The sequence below is a fragment of the Mizuhopecten yessoensis genome, unplaced genomic scaffold, assembly GCF_002113885.1.
Source record: "Mizuhopecten yessoensis strain PY_sf001 unplaced genomic scaffold, ASM211388v2 scaffold10839, whole genome shotgun sequence".
Taxonomy (NCBI): domain Eukaryota; kingdom Metazoa; phylum Mollusca; class Bivalvia; order Pectinida; family Pectinidae; genus Mizuhopecten; species Mizuhopecten yessoensis.
The window spans coordinates 798,418-819,538 of record NW_018408747.1 but is presented as its reverse complement, the minus strand read 5'-3'; the positions used below and the strand labels follow the sequence as shown (position 1 = coordinate 819,538).

At 34.2% G+C, this 21,121-nt stretch overlaps 1 protein-coding gene and 1 long non-coding RNA gene across 2 annotated transcripts in view; both read left to right on the top strand.

Moving 5' to 3' along the window:
* Positions 1–18,153, top strand: part of LOC110462864 (interferon-induced very large GTPase 1-like) — a 31,094-nt gene extending 12,941 nt beyond the window's left edge. The window contains exons 10-19 of the mRNA XM_021517091.1: positions 725–894; positions 3,912–4,025; positions 5,210–5,323; positions 5,489–5,602; positions 6,771–6,884; positions 7,106–7,159; positions 7,390–7,503; positions 8,703–8,740; positions 10,261–10,309; positions 12,782–18,153. Coding sequence (XP_021372766.1) covers positions 725–894; positions 3,912–4,025; positions 5,210–5,323; positions 5,489–5,602; positions 6,771–6,884; positions 7,106–7,159; positions 7,390–7,503; positions 8,703–8,740; positions 10,261–10,309; positions 12,782–17,583 — 5,683 coding nt within the window. The 3' untranslated portion in view covers positions 17,584–18,153. The remainder of the gene's footprint in view (positions 1–724; positions 895–3,911; positions 4,026–5,209; positions 5,324–5,488; positions 5,603–6,770; positions 6,885–7,105; positions 7,160–7,389; positions 7,504–8,702; positions 8,741–10,260; positions 10,310–12,781) is intronic.
* A 236-nt stretch (positions 18,154–18,389) lies between these two features.
* Positions 18,390–20,759, top strand: LOC110462866. The gene is made up of 2 exons (XR_002464324.1): positions 18,390–18,716; positions 18,961–20,759. It is a non-coding gene; the product is annotated as an uncharacterized LOC110462866 (long non-coding RNA).
* Positions 20,760–21,121: the final 362 nt, after the last annotated feature.

Genomic DNA, 21,121 nt, shown 5'->3' with positions numbered 1-21,121 from the left:
ATATGACTAACTTAATTATAATTGGAATGAATTGTTTGTCAAATTTGAATTTTCAATGGTAAATTTCGGTTGTTATATCAAGTGCTGAAAGCATCCATTTTATGATCCCCGAAACCAAATGTGATGGTGAGATGGGGAGCGGGGACATATAGTTGCTAGTTTTCCATCTTTAAAATATCTATCTAGTCCATCACACTCTGTTTACTGAAAATACAAGCTCAATGACATTTTAGAGATATATGAAACATAGCAAAGCAATGTTTCGTATACCCCTCAAGAATACATGCACGTATGGTCTACTTCATATTAAGGTAAAACGTCAAATTTAATGTCAGAGGCAAACTCTAGACTTAATGAAAATAACTTAATGTAATTAAGTGATGTATGTTAAGTGACAAGGCAGTATATCGAAAACAACATCAAGTTCCAAACATTTACGTTCAAGGTCTGTTTGAGGCCAAATGTCAAATGTATCCTCTATGCTATCAAATATGACTGCTGAATGTAGATCAATAACATTTAAGGACGTAATTAGTGACAACAAGTAGGATTGTCGCAAACCATTATGCACGGGTATGTACGCCTAAGGTCGTGATCATTATAAATACTAAAGTCGGAATCAAACATTGAAACAGAAAGCATCAATCAAAAACTAGTAGATTCGATTCACACGCGATCATCTGCTTCAGTTCACGTTTGTGACCATTCAAGGCGTCTTTTTTAGTATTGAGGTTGATAACAATAATGTCCTTGAGAGCACCAAGGTCGGACTGAGCAATAAAGAAAGTCTACCGTCTGATGGTACGATACTGATATCGCACAACGGAAAAACCGTCAACAACCAATGGCAGCCAGACATGGCAAACGACGACAATATACATATCGTTGTAAAAGGTAAAGGAGGGATGATGTAGGGTGACCCTCCTCGTAAAGGACACAACGCAGATGACGAAATGGTAACGAAAAACAACGATAGGACAACAAATACAGACACTGGCGGTATAAGATCTGCTACAGACGAATCTGTCAACAAAACTCGTATGCTATTATTAATTTTGTAACAATTTACATCTTTTTCTCATATCGTTAATAGACTCATATTTAGATATGATAGACCATAGTGACAAGGCAGTAAGGTGCAATAATATTTTTCGATCAACAAAAAGCATTCGATAGATCATAATTGGTTTGGGTTGTAAAATGTCTAAAATAGTTCAACTGTTATCTAAAATTCTGTAGCTGGGTAAACATGATGTTGATAAATGCTAAACTACAGTATTTATTCAAACTAATTGATTTATACCAAAGTACTTTGATGAAACGATGTCAGTACGATAAGAATGCCTGATATCTCCGTTACTTTGTATCATTTTGTCATTTTGGTAGACAATCTAGCATGCTCAATAACAGCAAGTCTAGTGTTAAACATTATTTTTCTCAACGGTAGGGTAAGACAGAAAAATCTCAACCAAAGGGGTTAGGTCCTCAAATGCATTGCTGGGGTACAGATTTTTAGAAGTTTTACCCCGGGGGTTGAACAGTTTCGGTCTTGCTCCTAAAGTGAGGAATGATTATGCTATTCCAACATCAAATGCAAGTGGTAGTTACATGAAAATCAAATGGTGATTTCATAATTTCCAGCAATTCGGAGTTATATTCCGTGATCAGCTTTTGTATACATTTTTGTCGTGACGTCAATAATAATAATAATAATAATATACAGCATTTATATAGCGCCCTATATAATTTGTAAAATTACTCTAAGGCGCTTTACAACATATGGATAATAGTAATGGTTATAATTGTGAAAACAAACAACAAAGGCTTGCAATCACTTTCATACATTTAACAAGCAATGTGCACATAATTGAACAAATAAAAGGGTGGTATTTACATGACGTCTTTGCAAAGATTCTAAAATGCAGACGTGAAGAGGTGAGTTTTTATGTCCCTCTTGAACTTGGCCAGGGTATTCGACTTCCTAATAGCAGATGGTAAGCTATTCCACAACGTAGCCGAAACCCTCCCAAAGCATCTGTTTCCGTAGGTCACAGTACGAGATTTTGGGACACACAACAAAGATTCTGACTCCGACCGCAGTGATCTTGACGGCTGATACAGGGTAACAAGTTCCTGTAGGTACTGAGGAGCTGTTCCATTCAGTGCCTTGTATGTGTATACCAGAATTTTGTACTGCGACCTGTATCGTACAGGTAACCAGTGCAACGAATAAAGCGCAGGTGTGATGTGCTCTCTCTTTCGAGTACGAGTAACTAGCCGTGCTGCAGTGTTCTGAACCCTCTGCAGACGACTAGTTAGTTTGTCAGATATACCACAGAGCAGGGCGTTACCATAATCCAACCGAGAGGTAACAAGTGAATGCACCAAAATCTTGCATGCATCTGCAGTTAGAAACTGCCGAATACAGCCGATGTTCCTGATCTGGTAGTAACAGGATTTGGAAATCGCGTTCACTTGTTTCTCCATGTTCAGAGAACTGTCAAAGTATACCCCTAGGTTTTTAACAGCTGGAACAGTCTCAATAGTTCTGGCACCAACCTTGAGCTGGAGAGCCACTGTTTGCTGACACTCTGGGAAAAAAGACGATTAGTTCCGTCTTTTCCTGATTAAGTTTAAGCATGTTGGCGTTCATCCAGATACCGACATCTGTCAGACAAGCTTCCAGACTTTCTGAGACTGCATTGTTGACGAGACGTCATGTAACTGTCATGAAAGGGGAATCCCCTCATCTTCACCCTAGGGTAAGAACAAAGATATTTTACGCTGATCGGAAGTGTGGATTAATAGAACCACTCACCATCTTGGTGTTGCGATTCCCCTATCTCTGCCTGAAGGGAGTGAATGATTCTTTTTCTTTTACTCTGTTCTATCATTATGTAGTTTAATGTTAACGTTAAAGGCTAAAATCAGGGTTAACATGACGTTAATGGATTGTTGACGTGACGTCATTGTATCGTTGACGTGACGTTATACCATTGTTATGAATAGAAGAAATCCCCCCGTCTCAACCCTAGGGTGAGACAAGGATATCTCACACCGGTATGAGTGTGGATAAACCTGTCCATGGTAAGAGAAATCTCTGTCTAATAGGGTAGATAAAGGGTCCAACTACGAAACCAATTGTAAATTTCTTTGAAGATCTGTCAAAACATGAAAAAAATAGCTGGAGCTAGAGTTGACAATAATAACAGATTGTTTATACATCGGGCCGGCAAATGAAAAGCACTTCATTTAATCTCACATTAAATGATGATACAATATGGAGGAAAAGATGGGGGAATGAATATGATAAGTCTTGAAACATATTACACATTCCAAAATTTAAAAAAAATAATTCTAACCTGTCTTTGTGTTTTTATTCACAACAAAAAAAATATAAATAATGTTCGAAAGTAAATTGTTATAATGCACAGTTATCAATTATCATGAAATTTATTTATTTGATCGATCATTGCTCTTTTGAAAGACACCGTCACCGTTGTATGTTATTGCGGAGGAAGCCGTCAATTAATCCGTTAATGTTATCTTTGACCCCGCTCCCCCATAACATTTTTTGAATGTATTTTGATGTAGAGAGATTAACAAATCATTTTAAATAATCAACAATTTAAGTTAACAAGTTAAGAAGGGCGGTCAATAAAAGCAAACATTACCAGCTAATGACATGACCAACAATCCGACTGAAGGCAATGTGATAACAAGTACTGGTGACGTCAATCAATCAGGTATATATCTGTATTATTAGTTATTTGCAAATACATGTTATTGTGTTCTGAATGGTTTTTTCATTCGACATAAAATGCTACAGCACTTTTTTTATGGTTATATATTTAATACAAATATAGACTGGAGTTCAACAATTGAGTTTATAAAGACGGTTTATATTTCAGAACAAAAACAACAGATTCCAGCAAATGTGACCGTTGTAACCCCGGAGGATGATAATGGGAAACCAAACACCGGTAATACAAGATCTACTGGAGAGGAATCTATCAACAAATCCGGTATGTAATCAATATAATATAATTGCTTTAAAAGCATGTTTCTAACCCGTTTCTTGTGTTTTTGATTCACAAAAAATACATCATTCATTTTCAACAGTAACCTGTTATAATGCACTGGTAGCAGTGTACAGTAGCGTACGGTGGCCATGAATGATTATTTGTATAATGGCTAACCCTGTTATATCACATGTATTAAAATTAAAACAACAATCAGCACTAAAATTGGGATATTCAAGAAAAGAAATGAATTTGGTTTGAGACTACATTTTTGGCAATTGACAAATCTGTGTCTGCACAACAAAAGCCAGCTTTTCATGTAATCTAATTTTTGTACTCAGCACATGTGTGAATATTTTGAAAAATCCAACGGAATGACCTACGCTAAATTGTGAGTTTTTCTGTTACCGAGTAGGTGACATTGAATCTAAGACGGGTTTTAAGAAAAAAACAAATATCTGCGGGGTTAAAATTTTGGGTTAAAAATAATGTATTTTTTTGCTTTTTTTTGTGTTTCTTTTATGTGGGGGTTAAGTTTTCACAAGTCTCAAATCTTGAAAAAACACTTTCTGAAAAAAATTCCTTCGTTTCAAAAAATGTATTCGAAACGTAGTTAATAAATATATATATGTAGGTGTGTTGTGCAGGATGAATCCACTATCTATCTTTATCTGAGACATGCCCTTTATTTTTAGGACTACTCTACTCTTCTTCCACAGTGGTTATGCTTTTTTTTTCTAATGTGGTAACCATGGTTTTCACAAGTCTCAAATCTTGGGAAAACACTTTCTGAAAAAAATCTTTCTTTTAAAAAACTGTACCCTCTCTGGTGTATATTTACAGATGATATACCACATAAACAGGAGTTTGATATTGACGTCAATTAATTATATATAATACGGAATATATTTCAGAAAAAAAACCGCAACAGATTCCAGAATCTATTGCAGAGGGAGCCGTCAATAAACCCAGTAGGCTATCATAAGTTGATTTCCTCCCAGAAAATGAATTCATATTTTGAACGCATTTTGATGTTAATAAATTAACAAGTCATTTTCAATGATCAACAATATGTTTTTCACATTGATGAATTACATTTTTGAAGCACATTGCACATGCTTATTCATGATTTTCCAGTTTAAATGAGATGTCAACAATGACAGTTTTTTAAACGCTAAATATTTCAGAACAAGACCAATCAGTACCAGCTTATGAAATGACCAACAATCAGACTGAAGGCAATGTGATAACAAGTACTGGTGATACAGGATATACTGTAGAGGAATCCGTCAATCAATCAGGTATAAATCGGTAATATTAGTTATTTGCAAATACATGTTATTGTGTTCTGAATGGATTTTTTCATTCGGCAGAAAATGCAACAGCACTTTTTTATGGCAATATATTTAATACAGATATAGACTGGAGTTCAACAATTAAGTTAATAAAGACGGTTTATATTTCAGGACAAAAACAACAGATTCCAGCAATTTTGACCGTTGTAACTCCGGAGGATGATAATGGGAAACAAAACAGCGGTAATACAAGATCTACTGGAGAGGAATCTATCAACAAATCCGGTATGTAATCATAATAATATAATTGTTTTAAAAGCATGTTTCTAACCCGTTTCTTGTGTTTTTGATTCACAAAAAATACATCATTCATTTTCAACAGTAACCTGTTATAATGCACTGGTAGCAGTGTACAGTAGCGTACGGTGGCCATGAATGATTATTTGTATTATGGCTAACCCTGTTATATCACATGTATTAAAATTAAAACAACAATCAGCACTCAAATTGGGATATTCAAGAAAAGAAATAAATTTGGTTTGAGACTATATGTTTGGCAATTTACAAATCTGTGTCTGCACAACAAAAGCTAGCTTTTCATGTTGTCTAATTTTTGTACTCAGCACATGTGTGGATATTGTCAAAAATCCAACGGAATGACCTATGCTAATTTGTGAGTTTTTCTGTTACCGAGTAGGTGACATTGAATCTAAGACGGGTTTTAAGAAAAACAAATATCTGCGGGGGTAAAAATTTGGGTTAAAAATAATGTATTTTTTTGTTTTCTTTTGTGTGTCTTTCTAATGTGGTAACCATGGTTTTCACAAGTCTCAAATCTTGGGAAAACACTTTCTGAAAAGAATTCCTTCTTTTTAAAAAAATGTATTCGAAAGGTAGTTAATACGGAATATATTTCAGAAAAAACGCAACAGATTCCAGAATCTATTGCAGAGGGAGCCATCAATAAACCCAGTAGGCTATCATAAGTTGATTTCCTCCCAAAAAATGAATACATATTTTGAATGCATTTTGATGTTAATAAATTAACAAGTCATTTTCAATGATCAACAATATGTTTTTCACATTGATGAATTACATTTTTGATGTACATTGCACATGTTCATTCATGATTTCCCAGTTTAGAAGAGAGGTCAACACTGACGTCTTTTAAAACACTTAATATTTCAGACCAAGACACATCATTACCAGCTTATGACATGACCAACAATCCGACTGAAGGCAATGTGATAACAAGTACTGGTGATACAGGATATACTGTATAGGAATCCGTCAATCAGTCAGGTATACACCTGTAATATTAGTTATTTGCAAATACATGTTATTGTGATCTGAATGGATTTTTCTTTCGGCAGAAAATGCTACAGCACTTTATGGTTAAATATTCAATACTGGAGTTCATCAATTGAGTTAATTAAGACGGTTTTTATCTCAGAACAAAAACAACAGATTCCAGCCAATGTGACAACTGTAACCCCGGAGGATGATAATGGGAAACCAAACACCAGTAATACAAGATCTACTGGAGAGGAATCCATCAACGGATCCGGTATGTAATTATTACAATATAGTTGTTGAACGGGTATTTCTTACCTGCTTGTGTTTTGATTCACGACAAAATACATCATTCATTTTCAATAGTAACTGATATATGAATTTGTTAGACCATTGTTCTTGTGAGAGAGACTCTCTCTAGTATATATTTACAGATGGTTTACCTCATGAAAAGGAGTTAAATAATGACGTCAATGAATACTGTTCATGTTTCAGAACAATCGCAACAGACTCCAGGATCTCGTGCACAGGTAGCCGTCAATAAATTCGGTATGCTATCATTAGTCGATTTCTCCCCAAAAAATATTATATATTTTGGATGCTTTTTGATGTAGAAAATATACAACACTAATTTAAAAAAGTAATTATTGTTATTTACAGTGATAAATTACATTTGTGATGCACTAGATTGCGTTTGTGAGACATTCGTGCATTGCTCACGTTGATTTGTGATTTTCCTGTTTCAGCAATGACGTCTTTTAAAACACTTAATATTTCAGAACAAGACCAATCATTACCAGCTAATGACATGACCAACAATCCGACTGAAGGCAATGTAATAACAAGTACAGGTGATACAGGAGATACTGCAGAGGAATCCGTCAATCAATCAGGTTTGTTACGACTTTGAGATTATTTATAATCTGTTTAGATATTCGATGCAAGGGGATAATACGATATTCATTTTCATTAGTACCTTTTTTCCAAACGGGCACAAATACCTAATGTCAAGTTTTTCACGCTAGACTATTTGCTGAAAGTGTTTCTAAACAACAATTCGCCACTTATACAATTACACATTGTAATTTGTTAAACTAACTACAGTTTTATTTGACAAAAAAACAATGTATCACAGCTTTGCCAAAATTTGCAATCAAGTGGTCAACTTTCTAGAGCTTACAGTTGTTTTTTCGTAAAAAATAAAGTGATATTGATTCCACATATCTTTATTTTAACTACAGTGTAGTGTAGTACGCTGACGTCTAAATGCAAAAGCAGTTACTAGAAATATGAATTGAAAAACACACATATTTTATTAATTTTTGTTATGCATAAAGTAAAACGAAGTTAAGTGTTACATGACTCTATAATAAGCGGTTCTTATTGTTTTTACTCAAACTGATGTTTGCTACCCTTCGACTGTTCGACTGGTCTCGTGTGATACAATCGAACACATATAATTTTCAAATATTCTGATGACTTTGAACGTAGGATGATCGTCTGCCGCCACATTCGCTAGGAATAAATAATGAAAATATTTCAAGACATTAACGACGAAGCGTTGTTGCAGTTATGTGAGTTAAGTACTGATGCTAAATGTTTGTGTCGTACTCTTAGTGATTTATTGGTCTTGCCTTATCAGTAACCAATCAAAGTAATTTCCCTCGGAGTTGGGACCCACAAGACGAACTTTTCAATCAGCGTTCTCGAAATATAGTTAATATGATTGGTCTCAACTCATCGGGAAATAGTTTTGACTGTTGACTGATAAGGCAGGAAACAACTGCATACTGTTTTCAGCATCATGTGGTCATTTAACCACAGTCAATATATTTTAAAACATGCAGAATAAAGTGAAAGCGAATGGTTAATACAAAGGCCTACATAACGTAAAAAACATTATTTGTCGATGCAGAAAGACCTACAAAATAAGCAGTTTACTGCACTTTATTAGCGTTTTGGCCGTAAAGGCAAAGTTTGAATATAATTATACTAAAATGAAGACGTTTCAACGCATAAGTTAATTGCCTATTTGCATATGTTAAGGTGTAGGAAGAAGTGTAGATATAACATTCGAAATTTGTATTTGCAGATGAAGACGGGCAGAACACCCCATCAAGTTTACATCAGGTAAGTGTTTCTGTTACTTATGAAATATTTCAATAAAACTTCAATAGATCATAAATCATTACTAATAATTAGAAATACGATAAAATGCAGCACTCATCTGAAAACTTTGTAGATGCAGGAAGCCAACCATTTACAAGTGTGTTTTAAATGAAAAAAAAGAGCGTTGTTCATTAGTTTTCGTAATGTAGAGTAGTGTAGAATTCAAAGAATCTAGCTATTCCTAAAATTGTTCAAGACAAGTATTAGGAGGTCATGTTTATATAGTTAAACAAACGTCGCATATACTGAAAAAAAAGTTTGTGTTGTACATATTTTAAAACATTCAAATAAGTTTACATTATCATTTCTTATATTTACCCAAGTACAATAAAAGAGTAGGATGTTTTTGGTACTGTATATTTGGCGCGTTTGGTCGTTTGCAGGTATTGATCACCATTAACACTTAAAGTATTATGCTATATATAAATATTAGATATATGTTCACCCATCATATTTTTTTTTAAAGATTGATGAAATACAATCGGAACTAAATCGCGCATTAATATAACACGGATGTCTCTTTGACAAATATTTAATTGACTCCATTGACTTTTAAAACACTTAACAGTTACTGTACATTATACAGAATTCAGGACAAAGAACGATAATCATAATTACATCTGAATTATACAGCTAAATATGAATTTAGAAAATTTGCATTTATAAAACAAATGACGAAAATATATTAAATGTTATATCTTCACATGAGAAAATAGAATAAAATTATATTGTCCCAACAGAACGGTACTTTCTATTCACAGCAAAAGTATTCAGTTTTCTGATCAGATGAAGCGGGAGCTGAATAATTCCAACAAACAGTATGATATTTACATAACTACACAATTGATTTCATATTAGTTGGAAATCTAACAAGAATATGGCATCAAACTTGCGTTGGGTTACTCATTCAGCAAGGCACTCTACGTTGTTGTCAAGCGTGACGTCATTATAACTTGCTGTCAAATAATATAATACTATTTCCCGCGCTTTTCGATGCAGCAATATTTGCCACGTGATGATTTAAAAAAAACGTAACGATATTTTCACTTGTGCTTCGCACTCATAAAAATATATCGAGATTCTGTCATACTCGTGAAATAGATATGGTGGTAGTCAACGGTCAACCATTAAATATCCTCTATATATTTATGACATGATATATTTTTATTTTCTATTTTTAAACAGTACTCAGAACAATGGCGAATACCTTTCGGCATTAAGTCTAATGATACATCTAAAGAATAGTTCATGAATAAGACTGTTGGCAATTTAAATCAGAATATCAAATAGCGTTATACATTGTGGTAATGTTATATTGTTTTGCGAAAAGCAATTACTAGAACCGCATAAGATTGGGGGGAGACAAAATTTCGAAGCGCCATTGTGCAATAAACCCATACTAAGAATACATCTAGAGACATGAGATTGCTTCTATTTAAATCAGTTATTTATATGCTGACGTATTTTATTCTATTTGACAGGTGACACAGTCTTCGCCGTTTTTGTCTACTTTTTCACAGCTTTCCGAAGGTAATTACAACATATTTAATTTATATTTATACATAAACATTGTGTCATGTTTCTTTTTTTTATTTTTAGTATAAAGCTGTTGAACATGCAGTATATAAAAGGGTTGGGGTTCCGGTGTAAAAGACGAAATGGCTTTCATTTTCTTATCTACTTTCATAGGAAACAACATTCGGTCAATCAGATTTAATGTATAACTGAAGGGTTTGGTATCCATGGTGGACGAATAGGACTTATATTCAAAATAATAGTTATTAAGTACGAATGAAAGACAATTTGAACGTAATTTGAAGCATCCAATGGCGATATTACGGTAAAAAATGATGGGTGTGACTCTCTAAGGCGTAAAGGAACGGATCTCAACACGGGTATTCGAGATAATAAATGCAGAAACTAAGTATAGTTGAACGAGTTTTTCCTATGAAGCATTTCTTGGCCAAGAGAGTTTTATTTCGTATAAAACTGAAACATGGTACATGTAACTCAGTGTCCGAACTTTGAAAATGATGATTATTATTACGGTAAAGGGTACCATCAAGTGAAACGATAGTATCATTGTCACCATTGTGAACTGTGCGTTTAAGTCATTTTCAAAAGAAGTGTTCCATAAAAAACAAATGTTGCCATGCACTTTACCGATTACAAAATAGAACTAAATGATAAATATAAATTCAGCAGGAGTTGAACTCGGGGCATTTAAATTACAAAACCAACACTTTATCAACTTTGCCATCTTGGAAATTTTACTGTAAATGATAAAAAAAAAAGTGTTCAATGTACAGATGTATGGGTCTCAAGGCCCATGAAATACTTGAAAGGGAAAGTTACTATATGTCAGAAAATAAATCTTTTTTTTGAGTTGCTTCATCTTTCATACAAAACAAAACTTTGAGTGGAACTCTTCCTCGCGATTATAACTGATGCAGTAGGACCATTTACACTAAGTACAAAATGATATCTTTCTCTGTGAGTGGACAGGTGCTAAATAGAGGAAATTAAGATTTGGAGACATTTTCAAATTCTATCAGAATATTTTAACACGTATCAGTGACATAGTGCTGTTATTTTTTAGCTAGAATTAAATATATATACTTCGTGTCCTCTGATTGGCCGAGACATTTCTTAATTTCTTTCCGACTTCTTCCGTGCTAATTTAGATAGAGTAGGGTCACTACTCTAAATAACCACTGAACACATTTTAACCGCATTTTTATGCATTTTTCCTATGTGACGGGGAACAGATTTGCCTAAGGATGAGATCTGGGGTATTGTATAGGCCTAAACAGGACAAAAAAGATTTTTTTCATTAAAAAAGGGGGGCAATAGGGGCGTACTGCAACATATTTCGCAATATTTGTTTTTTCAAATATTCAACTGTCTTTTTACGAAGAACGGGAACGATATTTTACCAGAAACGTGCTAGCATTTAGCAATACAAACTGTTGAAAAAAATAACTATAATCTGTATTCAAGATCACCAGCATGAGCTTAGTTATTTTCAAGGTTACAGTGGTCAAATTTGTTTTAACACTTTACCAGCCTCCAAACTTCCAATGTGTTTACTAGAGCCTTTAAAGAATATGATGTTGACATATAGTCTAGGTCATTATGGTCAGATATGTAAATACATTTTTCTTCATAAGAACCAAAGAGTCTAGAACCACAATCGGTGGTCTGTTGTTTAATTGTATGGAGTGGAACAATGTTAGAGAAAAGAAATAACGATGACATGTATTCAAAGGGTCACATTCGTTTTAACACTCTGAAGAAGCAAGTGATTGGAGTCATGATATCTTGACTGAAACTTGTTTGAAAGCGTTACGAGGTTCATGAAAAAAATAACCTTGACACATTTGTAAATCATGAGGATCTTATTTCTTAAAATCCTCAAATGGTCAAATTTATAACAAAAAATAAGGAAATTTGGTTTCTAGCTTGTTTGCACAAAAGACATGCCACTAAAATCAGGTATGCGTCTTAAATTACCTTTGACCACTTGTTACTATTTCATCTATTCATAGTTGTGACAACTTACGTCATATTCTGGTTAAACTCAAAACATTTATCAAAATTGATATAAATGATCATTTGATCGCGCTTAAGGCATTTAATCTGTGCTCATTTCAGTGTAGAAAAGTTGCTTTTCCTCCAAATGTGAAATTGTGGAAGTAGTTTGGTTATCAAGTACAGAGAACGATGTAAAATTATGACATTTTTTTAAACGGTTTGTTGAAATGGTGTTGATTATTTTGTTTGAAAAGTGACAATTGAAAACAGAATCTTTATGAACAGACACCGCATTAAATAACACAAATGACGAAAAATATTACCTGTACATGTACTCCTTGTGTGTTAATTTGAGGAAGGATTGTGAGCCCACAACAAATTTAATTCACGTTTAAAAAAATAATCCAATGAACATAACAAATATAAACAAATGAGCTATATTTTTCGTCTTTCTATTATTTGTTTCAGATCATCAAGCCAGACTGATTGATGAATTAGATTTAAGACGCTACTTTCCAGATCCGCTGACTTACGCAAGTGTGATGGCTATATCCGACTGTGAAAAAGACGAGGCAGATACACTAGCAGATATCCCAAGGTTAATTCTACATAAATTAATCATGCTTGATTTTACTAGTAGAGAAAACGATTTAAGCATATGCTTAAACAATATGAAGAGATTAAGAGACGATCCGTCAGTTAAGTGTAAAGAAAATAACTCTTCCATACCAAATGAGGATTTTCTTTCAATGTTAGACAATTATGAAGACATCCAAGAAAAATCAATATCAAATTTAGATCGGCGTAGCCCGGTAGATATTTTCTTATCGATCTTTATTTGCTTACATCCTACATTGAAACAAAAAGTATGTTTAAAAATGTTTGCATGTCATCTGGCGATACCAATATTTTTTCCAGTCAAAAAGCACAAACACCAGGAAACCATTTTAATGTTTTCGATGTGGCCTCTTCGGTCAATAACGGTTCACGATGGAAAAACAGATACAAGCATAGTAAACTGTAAACAAAATATTGTGTCATTTATAAGATTAGGACGTCCACAAATATCGAAATCAAAACTTGCAAATGAACTTTTGTATGACACAGCTCACAATGCATTCTTCAATTACGATTGCATATTGGGTTCGAGTGAGAAACAAGCAAGTGTCGGACTTGTTGAGGCTTCCTGGTTTTTACCTTCTCCAAAGCAACCTAGGAATTTGCAACGAGTTACAGTATTTCTAAATCTAAGAGGCGATGCGTTAAACAATGCAGAGCAAACAGAATATTTGAAAAGTGTATCGCATGTCATGATAATAGTCACTGACAAAGAGACAATGAAAAACAAAAAAGATTTGGATTACTTTAAACGTGCTCATTTCAATGTGTTGTTTCTTCTTACAGGAGAAGTGTCAAAATATTTTATAAGGAAGTATAAACAATATTACATGGACTCAAGTCCAGATGGTTTTAACGCCGAGTTTATTTCAGGATCCGAACAAGGTAAAAACATCGGTTTATCAGAAGTTAAAGAAGCTATTGTAAATAAAATTGGACCATTGCTTAATGGCATGAGTTCTGCTAAAACTATACAGGAAATGTGTGAGCAAGCGAGAACGATGGGTATAGCTGTAGATGAGGATATGCCCAAATACAAGAACGGGAGAAAAGCAGCAAATAACATTTTTAACCAGGTAAAAGATTGTCCTCTTCCAGAAATCAAGGTGAAATATACACCATTACAAAAAGAAAATTGGCAAATATATACTGATGTTATGAAATCATATCGCAAGCCAAGTTCTGATTTTCAAGAAAAAGCAAAGTTGGAGCAGAAAATGATATTACAACAAACAAAACAATGGGATAGTTTCAAGACTGGAAAACCATTTATTACAGACTTCATATCAATACTTTTAACACTGGATGGTGACAGTTTGGTTTCTTTTTTAGACTCGTTAAAATTTGAGTTAGATGAAAAATCTAGAAGGGAAATGCCAAACTATCGCGAACGTTATGCAGCCGCATGGAATGCATGTCAATCCAAAGCAGAAGCTGATAAAGTTCGAGCCCAACAGGAAGTCAGTAAAGCTGAACAGCATCTCAGCGAAGCGTCGTTTGGTATCGAACATATTTTCCGTGAATTGGGTCAAATTTACGAGGCGAGCCTGATGGCAAATGACCAGGAGTTGTGTACGAACTTAGCCAAAGCAGTAGCAAGGTCAATTAAACTAGGCTACCCGTTTGAGTTGATGGATGGTGATGTAGCAAATGTTCCACTGAAATGGGTAGAACGAGTCTTTGCAGAACTTCAACATATGCTAGGTGACAAAAGGTTACTCACATTGTCTATTCTTGGACTTCAAAGTTCAGGTAAATCAACATTACTTAACGCGATGTTCGGTCTGACATTTTCAGTAAGTGCAGGTCGATGTACCCGTGGTATTTATGTACAACTTTTTCCTGTACGAAAACAAAAGTTTAAATTCGACTATGTGCTTGTAGTCGACACAGAAGGATTACGGGCACCAGAACTGGGTGATCAGAAATATCAGCATGATAACGAACTAGCAACCTTAGTTTTAGGAATGGCAGACATAACCATTGTTAATATAAAGGGCGAAAATACCAGCGAAGTAAAAGACATTTTACAGATTTGCGTCCATGCATTCCTTCGATTAAAAATGGCAAACCAAAGTCTACAATTGCGCCAGTCATGCATTTTCATACATCAAAATGTTTCTGATGTTGGAGCTAAAGATTCTATGATACATGCAAGAAAAAAACTTGCCGAAACATTAGATAGAATGACACTGGAGGCGGCAGAGGAAGAAAACATCAGTGACATAAAATGTTTCAAAGACGTAATCAAATTTGATAGCAATCACCATGTATGGTACTTTTCAGATTTGTGGAAAGGGGATCCACCGATGGCCCCTGCTAATCCTGGATACAGTAGGAATGTCCGGCAAGTAAAATCTTTTATATTTGAAACACTGACTCAAAACAAGGATTCTTATCTGACAATTTCCGATAGTTTTGTTCACATAAAAGACTTATGGAACGGTATATTAGCAAATGATTTTGTTTTCAGTTTTAGAAATAGTTTAGAAATAAGAGCATACAATGCACTGGAAATCATTTACCAGGATTTAATCTGGAAATTAGAGAAATATGCAAAACATCTTACAAACAGTGCCGAAATCGAAATGAAACAGTGTACTGATGATTGTGAAACGGACATAGTCAAAGGTCGTGGAATAGATCAATATACAGGCCATATACACAATAAATATCCCGATGATTTCCAAAAAAAACAATCGGAACTGAAGGGAAATTTGAAGAATCGTTTTGAAAAGGGTGACAAAAAAGATGAAATTGCAAAATGGAAACACAGCAAACTTTTGGCATGGGACTTGTTTGCTGAAGATTGCCTGGGTAAGCTCAAAAGACAGCTAACGGATATTGAATCACACTGTAGAGTTGATTACGAAATGAATACCTCTCTTACAACCTTACAAAACGAAATTTACGACCAGGCATCAACCCTAGCTGAACATATGAAAGGTAAGCGACCTTCTCCCCTAGATATGGAGGCAGGTTTAAATGAAATGTGGGATAAATGGATGAGGAAAATCTATGTTCAAGAAGAACACTCTATTGAAGTCAAAGTGGTATTGAAATCAATTATATTTGCAACGTTCAACAAGCATCGGGATGTTGTCGTAACCGAGATGAACAAACATCCTATTGGTCGCCATCCATCATTCACAACCTTAGAAAACAGCCTGAACCACTTTGGGTTTGATGACAATTACATCAGCGTAAAAACAACAATTTTAAAACGCATAAAGAACGTTTTGCGATCCGGTGCAAAATCTAAGATATATTATGAAGCTATCGACTTCACCAATATAATACTCAAAGACATAGATGTGATATTCAGAGATCATAAAAAAAGGGAGTGGAAATTTGATGCGACGGAAATGAAAGAAATCCCTAAACGTATTATGCGACATATAAATCAACACAACCATGATAAAAGCAAGACCTTTACACTTCTCGAACCTTACACAGTAACACTTTGTGTACATGTGTTTCGATACGCTCTCCCGTTGTTAGAAAGACTTGATGCAGAATACAGGAAAAAATATAGTATGAAAGCTAAATTGAGCAATCATAAAGCGCTCGTTTGGCGCCATTTTCATGATGTTGTTGATGAAAAGTCAGCTACCTTGATTGCTTGTGACAGATTTTGTGAAATTATTCGGAATCATGTTGAGGAAAAAATTAAACGCTCTCTTCCAGATTTGCTATATGATCATATAGTTACGGATTTCATGAAAGCAAAGTATGTATTAACAAATCGTATTATGGAAGATCTTGTAAAGATAAACAAATCAAAAGCGTTCATGAGTTATATTCATGATCCTTACACTTATGCATTCGAATGGTTATCAGAATACATTGATAGTAAGTGTTTTGGACGTTCGGGAAACATGTATATGGATAAGGTATCGGCAGAACTGCAGACTACATTCAAAGTTATTGAAAAAAGTGTTGAAAAGAAATCGGCTTCGTGTTTACATGATTGGCTGATAAATGTACAAAGTGAGATGAAGAAGGGTATGGTATGGATTCAAATGGAGTCATTTGTTGTAGTTGAGAACCAAAAGATAACAGATTTAAACCATTTCATTGCAACTGTCAAAAGAAAACTTGAACAGGTGCGCTCAGAACTAAAAGGCAAGTTTCAAAGCGAGACAGAAACATCAATCAGATGGTATAATGATAAAACCCCTTACCGAATATCCATGGACAAACTCTGGGGTTGTAAAGCTGTCTGTCCTTTTTGTTCTGAGCCATGCCAATGGAATGATAAACATACGAGTAACCATTCGTGCATCCAGCATAGAGCAGGTGGCGTTACAGGACGACATTGGAAAGACACAGATATACTTGTATTGGAGAGTTGTAGTTTTCAAGTGCAGTCTGATCGTCGCTTTCTATGTTCTGCAAAATGTGGAGGAATATGTACTGGGCATGGCAAAACTGACGAGTATCATCCCTACAAAGCTTACCAAAAGTACTTTCAGGACTGGGATATTCATCCCTGTCCAGAAATTTCATCATCCAAATATTGGGCATGGGTTTTGTGCACCTATAACGAAGAACTTGCCAAGTATTATAATAAGAAAAAAGCCACAATCCCGCAATCGTGGAAAACATTAACCAAGGATGATGCAATCAGGAGTCTGAAAGAATTTGCTTAAAATAGTAAGTTCAATATGTCTCTTTGTACAGAATGGAAATCCTCAATATTGTGAATTTCAGTTCGAAGTGTAGTCTTTCTTAAATAATGTTTGATATCAAGCAAATCATTAACAATACAGAATTCCGTGGTTATTGGTACAAAATGTCCTAAACATGTCTTATAACCAGTAATATATATTATATAATGTATTCATTATCAGAGGTATATGTAACACTACGTTTTCATATGAGCCCTATTATATCATTAAAATATATTATCACTATTTTATAGCATCACTGGTATATTACCACTAATTTACAGTTTCGTTTTGGTAATAAATACATAACCTAAATCATTTTCCGTTATACATGTAATAGGTGTGTCTTCTTGGTGTAGAAACGCTTAAAATCCTCAATATTGTCAATTTCGGCTAGAAACTGCTTTTTCACCATATAAAGAGAGAGCCTTGGTAAGAGGATCACATCTGTCTTACAAAGACATATAATAGGCGATATTTATGTTTATTATTTTTTCATATTATTCCCGACAAGTGATTGGCCAGAAGTGAATCACGTGTTCGCCGATAAAAACCGATATTGACTTGGGGCGCATGATTAATTATTGTTGAAGGACTGGGTGTTTCTAAAAATAGAATAGTGATGTGTCTCCAAACGAACTTATCGTCCCGCTTCCATAGCTTTTTGCTGTGTTTTTTCAGATTGCTAACATTACTGTTTTGAAAATAATAAAACAATTGTAGCCTTTGACTTCGGTTAATACTTGGATTTATCGACCCGAGAAAAGATATATTGACCTCGGACTGCGTCCTCTGTCAATATATCTTTTCTCAGGTCAATAAATCCAGGTATCGACCAAAGCCTAAGGCTATAATTGAATATTACTTTTTTACTAGGAGTGAACAAACTAATACCTTTTTGTAAATGTGTGTATCGCTGAAAAATTATGTTTAATATAAGATAATTTTAAACATTTTACAGAATGGTGTTGTTACTAGTATGTATAAACTTTAGGATATATTATTACCGATATATTATCAATCTTAAACATACATGTAACAGAAGTATATATTACCACTATTAGTCTACTTTATGGGTCCGCCAGAAGAAGACCAAGACGACAGAAAGCATAGCGGTCAGTCTTGTGTACTTGTTTTACTGTGTATTACATATATTATCCACCACAAGGATGTCGGGTGTTTTTATATTATCCATATTATATAATCAGTAATATATTTCATCAGTAGTTTATATTTTCACTAGATCAATATGTAAAATGGTTGCTTATTTGTTTTTAATAATTCGCATTGATACATGTATATGATCAGACATTTAAAACAATCAGTAATACATAATTGTTTGGATTCAAGACAACCAAGATTTGAACTCGTAAATGTGCAACATCGAATATTTTTCAGTTATTCTATTTGTTAGAAAATTGCGTATTTTTGTTTCTTTTCGTAATAAAAATTACTGGTTTCTGTTTTCACTATTTTTATTGTGAGGAAAGTATAAATGAATATCCTGATACAGAAATGGATTTTTTGTACATCTGAGTACATGTAGATCTACATACCAAATCTGGTTACTCCTGGAGAAATAGTAAAGAAAACCAACCATGTCTGAGGTAAGGAGTCAAATCATACAATCGAAATAAGCTACTTTTCGTAACCTGCATACGAAATCTGGTTAATCCTGATCAATAAGGTCAATGGTCAAACCATAGGTCACACTGATCTACTTCTTGTACAATGCACAGCGCAATCTACAGATGTACCTGCATACTAATTATGGATATACAAGGTGAAATAGTACGGAGATATGCCTCAGACAAATGTTTTCAACGACTGAGGTCAAAGGTCAAAGCAATGGTCACAGTAACCTAATTCTTGACCTAAGCACTCTGCCATCCCGAGAACTTCTTACATACAAAATCTGATTACTCCAGGTGATTAGTATAGAAAATATGCCCGGGACAATTTTGGAAATGACTTCTTGTACTTTGTACTTTACCATTCCAAGATGTACTTGCATATACCTAATCTGATTACACCAGGTACAATAGCATAGGAGATATGCCCTGGGCAAGTTGTTCAGGCTTATGGATGGACGCCAGGACAGATGGAGTATAATTACAATCAAGGGATAAACTTAACACATATATATCACAATCTCTGCTTTACTTTTATTTTGTAAGCATGGAGTCACACACAGATTATTAAAGCTGTGGTTTCACCAATATATAAACAATTGATGCACATCTTCTACATAAATATATTTAAAGAAATATTACCAAGAACAAAGTAAATATGTTTAAATGTATATGTAATATTTATTCCTATATATTCCTATATGAAATCATCTATACAGATCACAAACTAATCATATCATATCAATCTTCTTTACAATCATACAGTGTTTGTATATAAATGTATATTGAACCTTCTTAAGGTGTTCAAAGCTATTCCATCTACACGTATAACAAATTACAACATCTTTTATTTAATAAAATCTGAGAATCTTGAAGTTCACATCTTCCTGTGATTTTCATATTTATCAACTGATGATCACTTTGAATCTTTACAAGCTGGATAAACGCAAGAACTGCATTAACAAAATAATTAGATTCTGGTAATGATCTGCTGTCAACAGGTTACCCATACTTTGAAGCACTGGGTGATCAGACGTGCACAATAACAGCTCTTATTAGAGTAAACAAACAAGAAAAAACATACTTGTTTCTTGTCACCTGGACACTTCTTTTTGCAAAAAAACGTATACAGTATATATAATTTGTTTCACATAGATTCAAATTTGATATTATTATTTAACCCTTTCACCACTGTAGACTATAATTGATTCATCCAGATAAATGAATGGTGGAGTCTACTTAAGTTATCTAGGGGTGAAAGGGTTTTAAAAATAAAAATAAAATAAAAAAAAAGATTATCAGCATCCGAATATATGAACAAACACATACATATCTTAAAACACCGTTCTATCATATATCAGGTACTTATGCGAGAAAAATTTGGACAATAATTTATTGTATACATAATAGGAGTAATATAAAATCAGAAAACACACTTTATTGAGATTCCTGTGTAAGATATTCATATATATATATAATAGAATTATAAAACCTTTACTATTTGACAACCAACCCTTTCAGAGTAAATATCACATACAAAGACAAGGGACAACACTCTACTGTTTGTTTTAAACATTATCAGTACAAGTTACACACTCATACCTAACTGATTATTCCAATCACACACTTTCCACTCAACATAAGAGGCAGCAGTGACCCAGTGGTTAAGGCGTCTGACCGTCTACGGTCATTAGTCCATGACCACTGGGTCATGGATTTATATACATTGTAAACTTTATTTATTACAACAATTATGAAACAAGTTATTTCAACTTATATTAATCCTTCTTGTTGGCCCAGATGTAAGCATGCATGAGGTCTTATTGTAGGAGCAAACTGGAGTACCCGGAAAAAACCCACGTGATCAGGCAAGTGATCCCCGTACCTTT